Raw genomic sequence first — 18,403 nt, forward strand, 5'->3', positions numbered from 1 at the left:
AACATCGGGTTCTGTGATTGGCCTAGACGTTTGGCGCCTCTTGAATCCGCCGCAGCCGTAGTGGGCGGTGAGGCGGAGGAGCAGTTTGAACAGAGTCGCTGTTGCCTAGGCGGAAACATTGAAATCCAAATAACTTTTTACAAGCAGGCTGACACCAAACGGTGCGACTGTCCCTCATAGACGCACAGTTTCTGTGTCCTAACCAGCCTTGGAGCGAAGGAGCCGGTGTGAGTTATTTCATTTACCGGCTCTGGGTGCGTGAAGCCGGGTGTTGCGCGAGCTCGGTCGCTCCCTCCTCCTGAGTTAAACTGCTAGCTAGCCACCGAGCTAACGTTACAGCTAGCCGTAACACGGAGCGAGCTAATCTGCAGCACAAAGGACGACTTTGCCCGTGTTTGTCGCATCGATCCGGATCGCTCCGTTGGATGAGGCCAGAGGCTCGGGTGGAGGTGAGAGACGCTGTCAGTGTCCGTGGCTGTGTTCACGGGGCTTTTGTTGTGGGCTGCTCTTTGTGCTCTTGGGCGCCTCAATCTTTGTTAACTCGCCAACTGTTAGCTAGCTCGCCGGGGTACCGTGCCAATTCTTGTATCCCCGTAAATATTGACTAGCTTATAAAGAAGCCGTCTTTTTTTAAATCACTCGGAGGAGGGTAATCATTCCGATGGATCCACCGTCCACTCGTGTTTTGGGAGCTTTGTGAGCCTGTTTCTGGGCTAAGGGGAAGCACATTTTGAGGGGAGCCAAACTTGGCACGACATCCGCAAGCTATCGTTAGCTCGAAGCTAGCTCACAGAAAAAGGCTGGTACAGTTCTTTGATGTATAATTTTAAGTACCTCTCATTTAATTTTCTTTCGTTTTTTGTTCAAGCTTTTGAGGGTTTTATTGTGAAACTGGGGCTAAAGGTGGTGGTAAAAGTAAGTGTCACCTTAAGTTAGGAGATTGTCACATTGATAAAAGTAAAAAAGCTTCCCTCTTGTTTGCCTAGAAGCCTTGCGGGGGCGATATTCAACCACTTCCCTCACCATAAAACTCATAACATCGCCTAGACCAAAAAGAATAGAAGTTTGTGCCGCTGACACATGACAGGAAGCTTGAGTTTCACCTGTTAGTCAAAAGTCATCTTGAGAGTCATGTGGCAGGTTTTGGATAGAGCCCGACCTGTGCTGGGTTTGTGAGGGGAGACAAGCTTGGTAAGATGGTGGGGTTATTGTGCTGTTTATTTATAGGTGACAGTGGCTGCTGTTCATCCACAGACTGTACATAAAAGAATGATATTCAGAACTGTGATAAATTAACTCCCCCTTTCACAGTTTCTTATTTTTTTTCCATTTGTCACAGTTACTTATTTCAGATCGTCAATACATTTTTATTGTTAGACAAAAGATAACCTGAGTAAATAGAAAATGCATTTTGTAAATGAATAATAATAATAATGATTTAATTTATTAAGAGAAATAAATCTATACAAACCAAGCTGGTCCCTTGTGGAAAAAAAGTAATTGCCCACTAAACCTAAAAACTTGATCTGTAACTCTTGAAGGTCAAATGTTTGCAGTGATTTATTTAAGTCAGGACTGTGACTAGGCCGCTCCAAAACATGTATTTTGGGTTTTTTGAACCATTCATGATCATCATCATTAATTTATATAGCACTTTAAAAACACACCAAAGTGCTGAACAATACAACAATAAATAATAATAATATAGAAACTTGGCAAGACAATAAAATGAATATGTGTCAGTCACCCACAGAGTTAAAAGCCAGAGAATAAAAATAGGTCTTCAATCTGGACTTAAAACTGATGTAGCCTCTCTAATGTGAAGAGGAAGATTGTTCCAAAGCAACAGAGGTGGACTTGCTGGTGTGTTGGATCATTGTTCTGCTGCATAAACTAAGTGTCCTTCTCCTCCAGGACTTTCTGATAGAGAGCAGAATTTATGGTACCATTAATTATGGCAAGTTGTCCAGGTCCTAAAGCAGCCCCAGACCATCATTAATACTGCCACCTTGTTTGAATATTGATAAGATGTTCTTTTGATGATGTGCTGTTAGTTTGATGACAGATATAACGGGAATCAAAGTTCTGCTTTTGTCTCATCAGTCCAGAATATCTTCATGAATTCTGAGCTCACCAGAGACAAGTGAGGCCTGCAGTTCTTTAGATGTTGTTTTGTTTTGTTTTGTTTTTTTCCTGTGACAACCTGGATGAGCTGCCAAGTAATTTGGAGTAATTTTGGTAGGCCATGCACTCCTGGGAAAGTTCACTGCTGTTCCAAGTTTTCGCCATTTGTGGATAATGGCTCTTACTGTTCTCGTGAGTCCCAGAGCATTAGAAATTTGTATTATTTTCCAGACTGGTAGATGTCTGTGACTTTGTTTTGCAGCTGTGTCTCTAGATTGTAGCGTGATGTGTTGCTTTTGGAGATCTTTAGCCTCCTTCACTTTGACAAACAGGTTCTGTTTAAGTGATTTCTTGACTCAGGTTTGGGTGTGGCTAGTGAAAGTGATTGGGACTTTCCAAGAAATGTGATTATTCCCAGTTTGCTCATGACTGACAAGGGGGGCAGTCACTTTTTCTGTTCTGAGGTCAGTTTATAAGATTGTATAATTTGAAATTATTTTTGTAAAACACAGAGTTCACATTCTCTGGAACAAAAAGGGAGAGGAAGCATTCGGTTTGTCATCAGTTCAAAGTCTGCCTTCATGATGATGTGGGGGTCCACTCGTGCCTATGAAACTAGAAATATGAACGCTGAGTCCGGTGCTGAAGTGGCCTGCCTGCAGTCCAGACCTTTCTCACCATAATTCCTGCTCAACGTTTGGAGTATAATGAACCAAACAACACAACAAAGACCATCCAGACCTGTTGAGCAGCTAGAATCCTTTGACAGGAATGGGAAAACATTCCTCTCCAGAAACTCCAGCAGCTGCTCTCCTCAATTCTCAGACATTTACAGGCTGATTAGAAAATAGTTTTATAGCATTATTGGTGATTTTTTTTCCCCCTCACATCTGTACAGGAAAACCAAGCACAGTTTACCAATCCCGGGATATCCGTACTAAGGTTGGGCGATATGTAACAATTTTCCAATCGTCGGTCCAACAATCACTGATGGGCGATATATTTGCGCATGCGCACACGTTTTGATGGGCGGGGCAATGTAATCATGCACGAACTGATTTGTGCGTTTACATCACAGAATAAGTCCAAACATGGACAAACTAGTTTCCCAAAAAACGCTGTCAGCGTTAACACGGCTTGAACGCGGTCATCACAATTAAAATTTTTAACGCTCTCAACACATCTGGAGCGCAGAATGAACAAAATTGGGACAAACTGCCGAAATGCGTTGACGGGGACATTTCAGGGATTATGACTCAGTCTGGGATCCAGATGGGTTAATTGTTAAGCGTGTTAGTCATGTTGACGGCGTGTTAGCGCTGACAGCACAAAAAAATATAAAGTCACCATTCTGGGATTTCTTTGGCTTTAAACCAGATGAAAGAGGTGAACATAAGGATGTAACCAATCGGTGTGCTGCAGATGTACAGTGTGATTAAAGTACTCAAACACGACTAACTTGCATGAGCATGTACGTGTCCACCATCCGGCTGACTATGCTAGGCTATCACCAGCTTCTGCAGCTCCATCAAAAAGCATTTGGGCGCACTCTGAGGTGGGGGCATTTGCTCGCAGATGAAAGAGGGTGCTGTTAAAACAGCGCTATTATTTATTCATTTTTTGCCGTTGACTGCTTCTATTAGCTCCATCATTATTAGCAAACTTACTCATGGGCAAATAAATAAATAAGTGGCCCTTGTAAAAACTTGGATCTGGTGCCCACTGAGGCTGAGCCTATCGTCAATGGTCCATATATTTGTCCAATCACCCAACCCTAATCTGTACGGGATTAAATTGACTCGGTGATAGTCTTGCTCCATTTTGTGCGCAAATCCAGCCCTTAAATAAGGTTATAATCGCCTGTTTAGATACTGATTATATGCATTACTGAGACGGTGCCTAATAATCTGTCCACGTTTTAAATACTAATAAGACACAGCAGTGAGTTTACTGTATGAGCACATTTAACTGTCCAAAGGGGCTTCAGTGTATCTCTCTTTATTTTCTGTGCTGTGAAATGTGTCAGGCCGGTTCAGTCAGCCACGTCTCCATGACGGCCGTCTGTCACATCTAATCTAAAGTGTGAGGTTTGAGTCAGAGACTTGCGCTTACTGACTGACTGCCGGGCAGCAGATGGATCGACAGACGACTGCTGTCATTCACACACAGTCATTAAAAGAAAGGATGAGAACGAGGACTTGGCAGAGGAGGTGCGAGGAAGTAATCCACCTGTGCTCGAATCTCTCCGGGGTTGCAACTTGAATGGTAACGTGAGATTGAACAGAAGGGATTTGAATGCTTGCAGCGAGGTTTCAGACGTTTGATTTGCAGCATATCATTTTTACATCAGCTGTTGAAAGAAAGGAAAATCAGAGGTTGGCTCTGATTGTTGGACTTGAGGTGAAGTTTATTATTAGTGCCAAGAGGAACATTTTATGCCTAAATTATTAAATTATATAGATTAAGTGTTTTGGCCCTTATAGTCCAGTCAAGAAAAGTGTGAAAATATGAGACATGAAGGTGTCGTGTACTAATATCTTCCTGTCTGGCTGCAGGTGAATCATGGTGCTGACTGGGAAACGTTCGGAGAAAGGCCCCGCCTGCTGGAAGAGGAGGGTGAAGTCTGAGTACATGAGGCTTCGGCAGCTGAAACGCTTCAGACGGGCCGACGAGGTCAAGGTTTGTTTACGCACTCACACACAGACACACACACACACAGCAGCATTCATGCTGCAGTTATTAAGAGAAGTTGGGTCTATTTGACTTTAGTTTTTATTTTTAAGAGCACTAGCTGAGGTTGTTTTGCCGTTTTGGGGTAAAGAACAGATTTATTAATTCGCCCAAAGTTTTTAATCATGAAAGTGGAAACAGGAAGTGTCCCACGGTGTTTGGGGTGATTGCTTTGACTGATTAGACCAGCCGGGGCTGTAAACTCTGTGATTGGCTGAGAGTTGTCCTGTAAATGGTGTTAAAATGGAGAAGAGATGGTTATCAGGAGTCTGATGGATGACTGTCTCACTACGTAACGTTTTCAGTTGTTTTCACAGCAGCAGTTTCTCACAGATTTAGGTCTCGTTAGTGACGTTATGGCTCCTTTAACCTTTTTCTGTCAGAAATTAAAATTAAAGCTGATCCAAATTAAAGTTTACATGACTAAAGGTCCGTATAAAGGCTTCGCCATGTGCTGTTTATTTGCTAAAATCGTCACCTGACTCACCTGCACAGGTACGATCTCTGCGTGTGGTAACACTGAGGGAGAGTGAAGCTGGCCCTGTGTTTTGTTCTGTGCACTGATATAAATTTCCTTTAACTGTCACAGAGCATGTTCAACAGCAACCGTCAGAAAATCATGGAGCGAACTGACATTTTGAACCAGGAGTGGAAAACCCGGCGAATCCAGCCCGTTCACATCATGACGTCGGTCAGCTCCTTACGAGGGACTCGAGAGGTGAGCGGTCGATACTGGTATCAAAAATAAAAATACTCTAAAGGCTCAGAGGGAGGTGTCCTGACTGTAACGCACGCTTCCTGCGCAGTGCACCGTGGAGAGCGGCTTCTCCGAGTTCCCTCGACAGGTCATCCCTCTGAAGACTCTGAACGCCGTGGCCTCGGTCCCGGTCATGTACTCCTGGTCGCCGCTACAGCAAAACTTCATGGTGCGTAGAAAGCTTTAAAAGCTGCACTTTGTAAACAGCTGAGGCTGCGATTCAGTACAGTATGCTACAGTCACAGGTGGCTGAGAAGCTGTGTGTGTGACGTTTGTTCTGGGTTTACTCCTACAGGTGGAGGATGAGACGGTGCTCCATAACATTCCCTACATGGGAGACGAGATCCTCGACCAGGACGGGACTTTCATCGAAGAGCTCATCAAGAACTATGACGGCAAAGTCCACGGAGACAGAGGTGAGGGTCAGTGGGCACAGGAGCAAATGGTTTGACAGCCAAAGTCGTAATTAATGAAACTGCATCTGATAATCAGTCTGAAGGCAGCAGAAACAGTCACTGAAATGTGACTAATAAGCTGAAGGATCAAAGCGCTTTGTTTGTGGATCTTAATGTAAAGAGCAGAAAAATGGTTTAAAAACGACGGTACGGCGGCAGTTTGTCAGAACAAGAACAAGACAATAATTTCGAGTCGTACATGAACACAGGAGCCTTTAACTTTTCATCGTTTTTTGTTGTGATTGCATTTTTTAACAGCTCATTTGCAGGATCTAGACCCAGCACGGCAACAGGAAAAACCATTTGAAATGTTGGCGCGTCTCCTCTCTGTTAGCATTAAGCTGCTTCCATAAACATATGGGTCATTTCGTTGAAGCATGCAAAGTGTCTGTCAGGGTGGACGTTTGGCTTCTGGAGCCTTGTTAGCATTAGCCACCTTTTTCCTGAGAGCTCAACCTGCTGGAACCATACGATGGATTTTTCTGGCAATACTTTATTTCTTCAGGTAGTCGGTCATCTGTACCATCTGTTAGCTGTGGTGTGTTAAACTTTGTGCACAGACGATGGATTTTCTTTTCCTTTCTTTTCGTATGCACTCATTTCCCTATGAAAATGAGTTGTGCAGTCACAGCGCCACTGCTCTGAGAACGAAGTTGTTTTGCTGTTTGTTTTGGAATCAACATTTCACTTCGGATTCAGACTCGAAACAAATGTGCTGGTCAGAGTTTTCCATTAGGAATAAAAACAAAACTGAATTCAGGAAGTCTAGTAATTAACTTTTTCCACAATTACCTTCTGTAATCAGTTTTGGTTGTTTTCCATTATGATTGAGTATCACTTAATGTGACGGATCGTTGTAGCAGCGCAGCTGAAAGTCCTGTGCTGCTCGGTGCTTGCATGGCTTCTTGTCAAACTCGGGCTCCTGTGTGGGCGTGCTCCAAAGTTTCTGAAAGAGAGATTTCTGAGTATTTGGGATAGAAAAAACTATCAGAGGTTAAAAGTTTTATCAAAACTCTGCACAGCAGTTTGTAATGTGAGAGCTGATGCAGCACAGCTGTTTGCTGTCCTCCCTGAACGAGAAACCGCAAAACCAGGAATGTGAACGTGCTCGTGTGGTTGGTCTGTGTGGTGTCTCATCAGACAAACAGTGGGATGAATATTTGCTTTGTGTGTTTGTTTGTTCTACGTCGTCTCAGCAGAAAGAGAAACGGCTCCTCTGCTGCTCTGTAAAACTATCTATCCTGTGTTGTGTTTTGCAGAGTGTGGCTTCATCAACGACGAGATCTTCGTCGAGTTGGTCAACGCTCTGGCACAGTACAGTGACAACGAGGAGGATGAGGAGGAGGAAGAGCAGGACTTTAAAGTGGACAAGATGGACATGTGTGATGGCAAAGAGCACCCAGAGGACCCCCGCAAGGACGGGCTTGTTAACAGTGAGAGTAAGTCCTGAGGTGTTGGAGCTGTACTGCAGTTAGAAACGTGTAACAACCAATGAAGGTGTTTGTGCTGAGCTGCTGTGAGGGGGGAGCATTCAGGGGGAACTACACTCTGGTCCAGCTCACACTGACAGTTTTGTGTCCTGATGGAAAGCGTGTGTGTGTCGTCTCCAGGCCAAACCAACAATGACACCAGCAAGAAGTTTCCCTCTGACAAGATCTTTGAGGCCATCTCCTCCATGTTCCCCGACAAGGGCTCCCCCGAGGAGCTCAAAGAAAAGTCAGTGGGTTTGTTTGTGTGTGAGTGAGTCGGTGCTGTGACGATAACAGAGGAGCTCATTCTGATATGTGTAACAAAAGAAGGTCAAAGAATTTATCCATAAACATAAAAAGCTCCTGATTTCAAGTCGATCTCCTCTCGAGAGATTTCAAGAATCTGTTTTGGCGCTTTGGTCGAATGGGACGAGGCGATGACTTTAAAGTGCGTGTTGACAGCAGGTGATCTCTGGTGTTTGGAACTCAAAGTCCAGTTCGTGCTGAGATTGCTGCATGTTGTGTCACTGGAGAAGATGAATCCAGTCATTGCTCAGATGGACTCAGGCGTTGTTGATGTTGTCGTGTGGTTGTTAATTTTGCCAGAACGTCAGATGTGTGCTTCCTACAGCCACGGCTGTCTCATGTGTGAGCTAAAGAGGACACACACACACAGAGTGCTAATGTTGAGACAAACTGATGATGGCGTGCATCATTAAGGGCGATGCACGTTTTCTGTACGAGGAAACATCAGGACACGTCTGATTTTAGACTGTTTATGTCATGGAAGCCTTTCAGGACCACTTTGATTCATTCTGTAAATACACACACAGACAATAATGAGCTGCTTTAAAAACATAATAATCAGTAATACTGATGTTGTTCAGGATGATCCAGTATTTAAAATAACTGTTTAGCTGATGGTCTGTTCCATATTTTCTATTTTTTACTTGATTGTTGCTTATTTACTGTTCATGCGAGCAAACAGACTTTTAATTATAAAAACATTAACCTGTTCTTAAGTGTTTAAAATGTTGATTACGATATAAAATATATACAAAATATAAGAGCAGCAGTTGGTCTTATATGTACTTTAAAGTAATTGTACAATACTAAACTCGAGATTTGACTTAATTTCAATTTAATACTTAAAGACTTACCACAGAACCAAATCCACCAGAGCTTATATTTTATTTTACATGCTGTAGAGCTATTTTTGGGAGTAGTTCAAGTTGCTATACCTCAGTACAACCATTATAACCAGATTTTAATCATGTGATTGCGCTAAGTCCATAGCAACTACAAAAATAGCCAAAAAGTGCAATGAACTACAAAAAATTTGAAAATCATTTTTACTTTTTTTTTAAACACATATTTCTTGTTAGAGAAAATTCTGCAATGCAAATGCAAAAAGATAGTTATAGTTTCCAACCACAGGAAAAGTGTCTTCATAGTTTTATTTTTGAGATACACCAATTTTTATATACTGCAGGAAAAGGACATTTAATATAATAATGCAAATTTGCAAAAAAAAAAAAAAGCAGCGTGTGCATCAAAATAAACTATTTCCAGAACTCTTTGGCGTTCTAATCGTCCCAGAAACTACACAGAAAATCACCAGTATAGGCTTATAAGGCTCTGAAGGGGAAAAACTACGTTTTCCACAAAATATGATGTCACTTCTGGTTTTGGCAGGAAATGGCGGACATCAGATAGTTCGTGCTGATGTCTGTTCCAGTGTAGGAAGTGCTATTAACAGCTGATCAGATCAGCAAAGCGCGTTTCTGGAATATTATGTTTTTGTTGCTGCAAGTGCTTTTTACGCAATTTTTGCAAAGTTATATGTGGAAGGAAACTGTGACCGAGGACAAGCTGATGGTTTAAGACGTAAGTACGACTCCTCCAGTTACATATGCAAAACCATTATTGTGCTAGCTTACGTGGCTGCACTTCTACCGCTTTAAAAAGAGTCGCACAAAATGAGAGGCCATAAAGGGTTAAACGCATCACGTTAATTTGGATCAGTTCATAAATATAAAATCATTTTTCAGAAACATTTAAACCTCATGCAGGTGTTAGCTGTAGCATCAGTGCAGACTGGAGTCAGTTTCTTTTGTTTTGACCCACGTGGTACTAAAGCAGAATATTTAGTGGCTGAACTTTGACTCACAGCTCCTCTGTTGTTGTGACAGCAAATCTCACAACATGTGTCTGCGTGTGTGTGTGTGTGTGTGCACTGTACTGCATTCATCAGTGTGTCTGCAGAGCTGTGGAGGACTTTAATAAACTTAATATCAAGATCATGTTAAACGTTATAGGAGGAGACGGGTGGAGAGTTTAAATCTGCTGTTTTGGTTTATGGGTTTATATCTTTAACCTGACAGACTTTAGTTTGTGTGGGTGTGACTCCACATTGTTACACAACACCAGGTGTTTCCTGTTTACGTTCAGGTCTGTGTTGTGAGACAGTGTCACAGCACAGAGCAGCTTTACAGTAACAAACTGATGAGGGATGTTTTAACCTGATGAATCAGCGACGCGTGTTTGTCTCACTGCGTTCATCTGACTTGAGGTAAATTTGATCTCTCGTGTGCGTGTTTGTATTCTCAGGTACAAGGAGCTGACTGAGCAGCAGCTGCCCGGCGCCCTGCCGCCCGAATGCACGCCGAACATCGACGGTCCGAACGCTCGCTCCGTGCAGCGCGAGCAGAGCCTGCACTCCTTCCACACTCTGTTCTGCAGACGATGCTTCAAATACGACTGCTTCCTCCACCGTTAGTGCACAATAAATACACTTCACAGCAGAACTGTCACTGTGTGACGTACTCACTACAGTGGTCACATCAGCCTGCAGAGTGACGTTGGGCATTATCACATCTGCAGCTTCTTCCATCAGTACTAATCAAACTTTCTCTGATATGTTTCCATCTGAAAACCAACAAGTTCACTCTGTTATCAAACATTATCTTTGAAGTTTTAATGAAATAAGAACTCTAACCTCACATAACTCATAGTTCAGCCAGTTTTAAGAATCGTGGGTATAAAAATGGCCCCGAAACTTTCCATTAAAAATCTGACAGTCATAAAATAACTTGCTAATGATTCCTTTAGTTTGTGTCAGTAAATTAAAGAATAAAACATCACATCCATCAGTGAAGACTCTGCTCGACTCTGTGCTGATGATGTTATAAACGCTGCTCGACACGTCATGTGATCAACGCTGAAACGCGAGCAGCTGTTTTTGATATTGGCACAAACCCGAGTTTGTTTTTGTTGGCAGTGTTTGCATCATATAAAATCTCAGAGGTCAGAGTCTTTGATCGTTTGACAGATGAGGCTCCGGCACCGTTTTAAGAGGCTGTTGAATTCCTCGTCTCTCTCTCGTGTCTCTTTTAGCTTTCCATGCAACTCCCAACACGTACAAGCGGAAGAACTTGGAGAACCTGGTGGACAAAACCCCGTGTGGCGTTGACTGCTACATGGACGTGATGCAGGCGAGTCGCTGCTTTTCTTTTTAACTGAAACAGAAAAGTTATCAAATATATTAACACTCTTCCTGTTGCTTCCTCAGGACGGCATGATGAGGGAGTACGCCACAGGCGTGGGAACCGAGCGGGCAAAGACGCCCTCCAAGCGTAACGGGGGCCGGCGCCGCGGTCGGCTGCCCAACAGCAACAGTAACAGCCGGCCCGGCACCCCCACGGTGTCCTCTGAAACCAAAGACACGGACAGCGACCGCGAGGGCAGCAAAGAGGACGAGCGAGACAACGACAAAGACGACGAGGACAAGAAGGACGAGACCACCAGCAGCTCAGGTGCAGACGGCGGTTATTACAGACGGTAGAAGTTTAACGTTAGCAGGGTTACAGACGTCCGTCTGCAGGACGAGAAGAAGCAGAGTCTCTGTTTGTCCATCAAATCTAACAGGAGCGTTTCTGCCTGTGAAGCGTAGGGTTCAGAGCAGCGATGACCTCAGAGATTAGTCGCAGCAACAGTTCTGTTTATTTCCATGAAGCTATTAAAAAGCTGACATCACATCTCCTCCCTCGCCGTTATAATTACAGCTCTGATGGGACATTAAGACTTCTGTTTATGTCCCTTATTGTCCTTAATAGATCTTTGGAAGAATTGGCAGCAGAATTTAACACTGGAGCACAGAGACAGACTCCATCCAGAGAACCTCGAACTTGATCTCTCAGGAATTCGTTTTCCTGGGAAGTTAAAGTTATTTCCTCTAAGGAAAGCGATTCCCAAACAGCAGGCAAATTCATTTGATGCTAATTTAGGACTTGGATAAATAGAAACCACCAGCTGGAGTAATGTCTGTTTCTGACTGTAACATTGCTGCTTCATCAAGACTTTAAAACTGCGATCAGCCCAGACTGTAGAAGAGATCCTCGTGCTCCTGTGAGGCTCTTTGAGTCGAGCATCTCTTCATGCGTGCAGTAACCTGCACCGTGCCTGCGGTTCACCGATGAGGCTGAACGCTGCAGCGATGCTCTTGTTACCAGCTGGGTCTTCCCCTCTGCATGCAGCCCCCTTGTTGTGGGACGTTTGTTTGACAGCACAGATCACAGACGATTGTTTGCACTTCAAAGCTGCTGCAGGTAAAGTCACAAACACTCGATGTGACGACAATAACGGCCTGGAGTTCATACAACGTTATGAGACTCTCACTCTTTTCCTTCCTTCCTGTCATCACTGCACAAACTAGTTTGCAAGCAAAGCAACAGTGCAGGCACACGTGGTCATGTGACGCTTCAATCATATTCGTGCACTGAGACATTTGAAGTATTTAAATTTGGGCTCAAAGAGATCGATTTGACCAGGAGTCACTGTGACATCAGTGTTTGTAATAAGAAGCCTTTTTGTTTTCATTCATGGTTTTATCTAAAGATTCCAGCTTCAACAGTCAAACTTCCTCCTTTTGGTTGTTCAGAATTCGGTTGCACTCCTCGGCTGTTTATCGTAGATTCCTCGGAAATGTTTGTCCTTCTGAGGAAATGCAAGCGAGCTCCGTTTCAGCCATGAGACCATCGCGCTCCTTGTTTTATTCCCACTGCTGTCTGTTAGACCCTTCCCTGAAAGTAGGACCCTCGTTTATGACCTGTCGAGATCTCACTTTAGTCCTGCTTCCTTGAGGCAAAATGTTTGTTTCCTGTGGCGTTGGAAACGTCCTCAGTGTTGATTTGATGTGTGCAGAAGGAAACTCGCGGTGTCAGACTCCCGTGAAGATGAAGCTGTCCAGTGAGGCTGAAGCGGTGGAGTGGAGCGGCGCCGAGGCGTCTCTCTTCAGAGTCCTCATCGGGACGTACTACGACAACTACTGCGCCATCGCGCGGCTCATCGGCACCAAGACCTGCAGACAGGTGAGCTGCCGGTTCATCGCACTCGCCGCCGTCTGTTTCAGCTCATCTTCACGATGACACTCGGTCTAACACGCCGTCTTTACCGGGTCCTGCAGGTTTACGAGTTCAGGGTCAAGGAGTCGGCCATCATTGCTCGCGCTCCCGCCGAAGACGAGGACACGCCGCCGAGGAAGAAGAAGAGGAAGCACAGACTGTGGGCTACTCACTGCCGCAAGATCCAGCTGAAGAAAGGTCAGAGGTCACAGCAGCACAAAAGTTTACAATAGTTTATATCTGCTGACACGTTTGTGAGATCAAGTCAAACTGGAAGTACTTTAATCCTGCTTTCTTTATAATGGTCAGCAGGGGGCGCCATGTCACCTGTGCAGAAGCATAAACATTTTCCTCGTCTCTACTTTTTGTCATGTTTTTGCTCCTTTTAAAAGGAGAAATTATTCATTCATATTTGTTTTTGTTTTACGGTGTTCACAAATAAAGAGGTGGCACAAAGAAAATCAGACAGCTGGAGTTTGTTAGGAAGGTTTAAACCAAAGGAAGATGGAAGGATTTTACATCAGCAGACAGGAAGCAAAGCTCGGCGTTGATGCTGTTCAGAGAAATCAAAAGCACACAACTCGCTCTGCTCTTAAACGCCACATCTGACCTCTTACAGATGGCTCATCCAATCACGTGTATAACTACCAGCCATGTGACCACCCCCGGCAGCCCTGCGACTCTTCGTGTCCCTGCGTCACCGCGCAAAACTTCTGCGAGAAGTTCTGCCAGTGCAGCTCGGAGTGTAAGAACTTTTATTTTGAAAAACCAAGTAACCAAGCTTCTTTGAATGTGTTTTCACTGGTTTGTTTTTCCCGTGTTTGCAGGTCAGAACCGCTTCCCGGGCTGCCGCTGCAAAGCTCAGTGTAACACCAAGCAGTGCCCCTGCTACCTGGCAGTGAGGGAGTGCGACCCCGACCTCTGCTTGACCTGCGGCGCCGCCGACCACTGGGACAGCAAGAACGTGTCCTGCAAGAACTGCTCCATCCAGAGAGGCGCCAAGAAGGTAACACGTGCGGCTTTTAATCATCGTTCACTAAAAACAAAATATTTTATTGTGAAATCAAACGCTCTAAAAGCGCCGTCTGATCTGTTCCCGTCCCTCAGCATCTCCTGCTCGCTCCGTCAGACGTGGCCGGCTGGGGCATCTTCATCAAAGAGCCGGTGCAGAAAAACGAGTTCATTTCGGAGTACTGCGGAGAGGTACGGCTGATTGATGGTGGTCGTTTAACCTGCTTTTTTAGAACTGTTAAAGTTAAAGAATCTTTGATCTGATGCTGTGATTCTCACTGTGGCCTCTGGTGGGCTGTGGCGGTACTGCAAGAGGGCTGCCAGAGGCCATTTAGAAAGAAAAAGAAAGTGTACTTTATTGATCCCTGTGGGGCAATTCCTCTCTGCATTTAACCCATTCACTCAGTGAAGCAGTGGGCAGCCATTGGGCGCCCGGGGATCAGTGTGTAGGGACGGTACCTTGCTCAGGGGTTAGGGTCATAGGGTCATGGGGCCACCACTCTACCTACTGAGCTATCCCTGCTTTACATCATTGCTTTATCATTTACCTGCATAAAGGAAGGTTTGGTGTCTCCAGAGGGAAACAGTTCCTGTTTTGTCTTATTTATTTTTTAACATTTTGATGTGTTTTTGGGTGACTTCATTTACTAAATTGGTATTGGGGAAAAAGGCTTTTAAATACGCTGCCCCTGCTTCCTGGAATAATCTGCAGAAGAAACTGAAATGATCAGAATTGGTTATCTTGGGAGAGTTTAAGTCTGTCTTAAAGGAACGAGAGAACAGCTCTTTTACTCAGTGTGATTGTTTTTAATGTACTCTTAATTTGATCTGTTATTGTATATTTTACACATGTTGGTATGAGATATTGTATTTGTTTTAAATGTTATATACCTATGTGGTATGTGACTTTTGTTGCCATGATGCCAGGTCTCTCTTGGAAATGAGATTTTAATCTCAATGAGATTTTTTACCTGGATAAATAAAGGACTAATAACTAAAGCACAGTCAAGCTCACCGTAGTGTGGAGCCGTCTCCCAGAGGACCGTGCACGTGCTGCAGTCACAGCTGAATAAATGTCCTCACAGCTGAGCGTTTCTTTCTGTTGCAGATCATCTCTCAGGACGAAGCCGACCGCAGAGGGAAAGTCTACGACAAATACATGTGCAGCTTCCTGTTCAACCTGAACAACGGTAAAACGCAGCACAGATAAATATATCTGATGTTACATCTGAGGTCTTTCTTCTTTAATTTACTACATTCAGCTCAAACACGTCTGATCTGCTGAATAAATGAATTCTTCCACTCTTGTTTTTGAGGACAAAGTCAGAAATGCTCTCTTCCTTCCAGACTTTGTTGTTGATGCCACGAGGAAAGGCAACAAGATCCGCTTCGCCAACCACTCGGTGAACCCGAACTGCTATGCAAAAGGTAGAAAGATCAGGCCGTGGGAGCTTCCTGCTGGTTCCTGCCTCTCTGTGGTAACTCTGCTTCTCCTCTCTGCAGTGATGATGGTGAACGGCGATCACAGGATCGGGATCTTTGCCAAGAGAGCCATCCAGACCGGAGAGGAGCTCTTCTTCGACTACAGGTCAGTGACGAAAAAGTCAAATCACTGACAGAAAAAGACTCCTGAGGTTTTATCTGAGTGACGATGGATGGTCACATGGAGGTCCCGGCTGCAGAACAGCTCGGTTAATGTTTCAAAGTACATCACCTACAGTCAGTGTCTCACACTCAGAGCTCTTCGTGTTGTACTTTAACCCTTTAAAGCCGGTCGGAGCAGCACGCTCTGTTTTGCGTGACTACTTTTAAATCCCGGTAGCTCTGCAACCACGTGAGCTAGTGCAATAACTTTTTTTGCATATGAAACCGGAGGAGTTGTACTTACATCTTATGCCATCAGCTTGTCCTCGGTCACAGTTTCCTTCCACTTATAGTTTTGCAAAAACTGCATAAAAAGCACTTGCAGCAACAAAAACATAATATTCCAGAAACACGCTTTGCCGATCCGATCAGCTGTTCATAACACTTCCTACGTTGGATTAGACATCAGCGTGAACTATCGCATGTCTGCCATGTCCTGCCCGAAACCGGAAGTGACGTCATTTTCGCAGAAATGTAGTTTTTTACCATCAGGGCCTCATGAGCCTATACTGGTGTTTTTAAAAGTTATGTTTGACTTTCTAACTTTCTGTGTCGTTTCTGGGATGCTTAGGACTCATATTGCACTGCTGGAAATAGTTTATTTTGATGCATATGCTGCTTTTTTGCAAATTTGCATCATAATATTTATTTTCGTTTTCCTGCAGTGTATAAAAATTGGTGTATGTCAAAAATAAAACTATGAAGACACTCAAAATAAATTTCCTGTGGTGGGAAACTATTTTGTGCAACTTTTTTGTATTTACAGTTTTGAGGGATAAGCCTCTTAAATTTCTCTAACTAGAAATATATGTTAAAAAAACAAAAACGATTTTCAATGTTTTTGTAGTTTATTGCACTTTTTTGCAATTTATGTAATTACTATGCACTTAATGCAGACATATTATTAACATCTGGGCTGTAATGGTTGTATTGATTTATAGCAACTTGAAATGCTCCCAAAAATGGCTCCACAGCATGTAAAAATATAATATAAGCTCTGGCGGACTTGGTTCTATGGTAGGTCTTAAAGGGTTAAATGTCTTCAGGACGTTTTCTGACTAAAGAAACTTTGTATTGGAGGATTTCTTTAGTTTTGATTCTCATACAGACGCAGCTTTTGGTCTGTGTGCAAAGGTTCTGTCATCCGGGTCACGTGATGACTCTGGGTCTCCTCCAAGAGGTCAGGATGTTGATGGCACTCGGTCAAAAGCTGAGTCAGATGAGAAGTTTAGCTGCTTCAACTCGAGCCCTAAAAGTTTTCTTGGTCTGACTTTTTTGAAAACGTGTGTGCATTTTAAGATTGTTATTTAACGTTCAGTTTTTCTGCTTTTGTGTCTTATTAGCATCAGTTTGTAAGAACAACATTTTAAAGGTTTGTTTCCTGTTCCTCAGGTACAGCCAGGCCGACGCTCTGAAGTACGTCGGGATCGAGCGCGAGATGGAGATCGCCTGACCGGGACTTGCTGTGTTTTTCAGTGACACAAAGGCCTTACACACACAAACAAACAAACAAACAAACAAAAAAACACACCCTCACTTTCAGGAGACTCAGACGATTCGTCACAACGCCACAAAAGCTTCAGGAAAAACAAACCGGGGATATTTGAAGCTGATATTTGTTGTTGTTTGAGTTTTTGAGAAACTTTTCACGTTTTTTATCCTTTGATTTGTCGACAAATCTTCCTCTTTGGATTCATAAATCTTCCCTCTGCTGTAAGCGCACCGACAAAAAAAAATATAAATATCTCTTATCTGTCTCATCTTTGAGTAAAAATGTTCTGCAGCGAGAGGAGAAAAAAAGCCCGACTGTTTTTAAAAGCTCTCAGTTCAAGCTTCAGGGACCAAAATCCTCCACCAGCCACTTTCACGCCGCCGACCAGACTGTTTGTACTCCTCGTGTGTGTCTGTGTGTGCGTGCGTGTGTCGTGTGAACCTGTCACTCCTCAGAGCGCCGCTTCACTGTCTGTCTGTAAATCTGGAGGTCGTTCACGAAGCAGCGTCACACTGAAACCAGCTCTGACCGTTAAAGTCGATAAACAACAGGAATATTTTAAGAATAAAAGAAGCTGTACGTTAAAGATGGACATGGCTTTAGTGAAGTCGACTGTTGGCGTTTTGGTCACCATTTAATTTGTTTTGTTTTGTTTTTGAGCCAGAAGTGACAAAATTTGGATGACTCTGGATAACTCTTCAGTTACGAGGTTAAGGTTCGCTTGGTCGGTTGTCAGGCGGCAGGTGTACAGGTGCACCCGCAGACAGGTAGCTGCTGGCTAACGGTTAGTAAATGCTAACAGCACAGACGGAGCCCAGAGGTCGAGCTCGGAGGCTCAGATTAGCAGTTAGCGTCCATTCTGTAAATAGTACAGAAAGTTTAACACAGGTGAGTGTGGAGTGGGGCCTGTAACTCATTCTCACTGGTTTCACTGGGCTGATGTTGGGAAATGCTCAGATCAGACATCACCCTCCAGGACTGACATCAGTCGCGCTCTGATCTCCACTTGAGTCGGTCCTTTTGTTTAACTCGCCTGTTTGGATTTTCTTTATGGTTAGAATTTGGGGGTGTGGCTTATTTAACAGGTGAGCCTGTAATTGAAGTTTGTGACCTGGACCTCTGGATCATGATTGTGCATTTTGGAGCTTTTTTAATGCAGTTAAAAACATCTTTCTGTGGCTCAGCTGAAGATATTAGTGCTCCTGGCATTAATTAGCAGGTATCTGTCAGAGCTGCTGGCCACGCCCACTGCAGTATGCTCCTGAACAGCAGGTGTCGCACCTCTGACATGTGCTCGAATCCTCAGCCTCTCCCTCTGA

The 18,403-nt window shown here is 43.9% G+C and overlaps 1 protein-coding gene across 1 annotated transcript; it reads left to right on the forward strand.

Annotated features, from left to right (window-relative positions):
- Positions 1-40: 40 nt before the first annotated feature.
- ezh2 (enhancer of zeste 2 polycomb repressive complex 2 subunit) lies at positions 41-17,352 on the forward strand. Its single transcript, XM_087846564.1, has 19 exons — positions 41-449; positions 4,680-4,803; positions 5,444-5,572; positions 5,661-5,780; positions 5,907-6,027; positions 7,326-7,505; positions 7,677-7,782; positions 10,146-10,309; positions 10,932-11,029; positions 11,107-11,350; positions 12,738-12,904; positions 13,000-13,135; positions 13,557-13,682; positions 13,765-13,943; positions 14,045-14,140; positions 15,057-15,138; positions 15,296-15,376; positions 15,452-15,536; positions 16,985-17,352. The coding sequence occupies exons 2-19, from the start codon at positions 4,687-4,689 to the stop codon at positions 17,043-17,045; spliced, it is 2,292 nt and encodes a 763-aa protein (XP_087702690.1). The 5' UTR covers positions 41-449; positions 4,680-4,686; the 3' UTR covers positions 17,046-17,352.
- The last annotated feature ends 1,051 nt before the right edge of the window (positions 17,353-18,403 follow it).

Source organism: Neolamprologus brichardi, chromosome 9, assembly GCF_056152115.1.
Source record: "Neolamprologus brichardi isolate AB-2024 chromosome 9, ASM5615211v1, whole genome shotgun sequence".
Taxonomy (NCBI): domain Eukaryota; kingdom Metazoa; phylum Chordata; class Actinopteri; order Cichliformes; family Cichlidae; genus Neolamprologus; species Neolamprologus brichardi.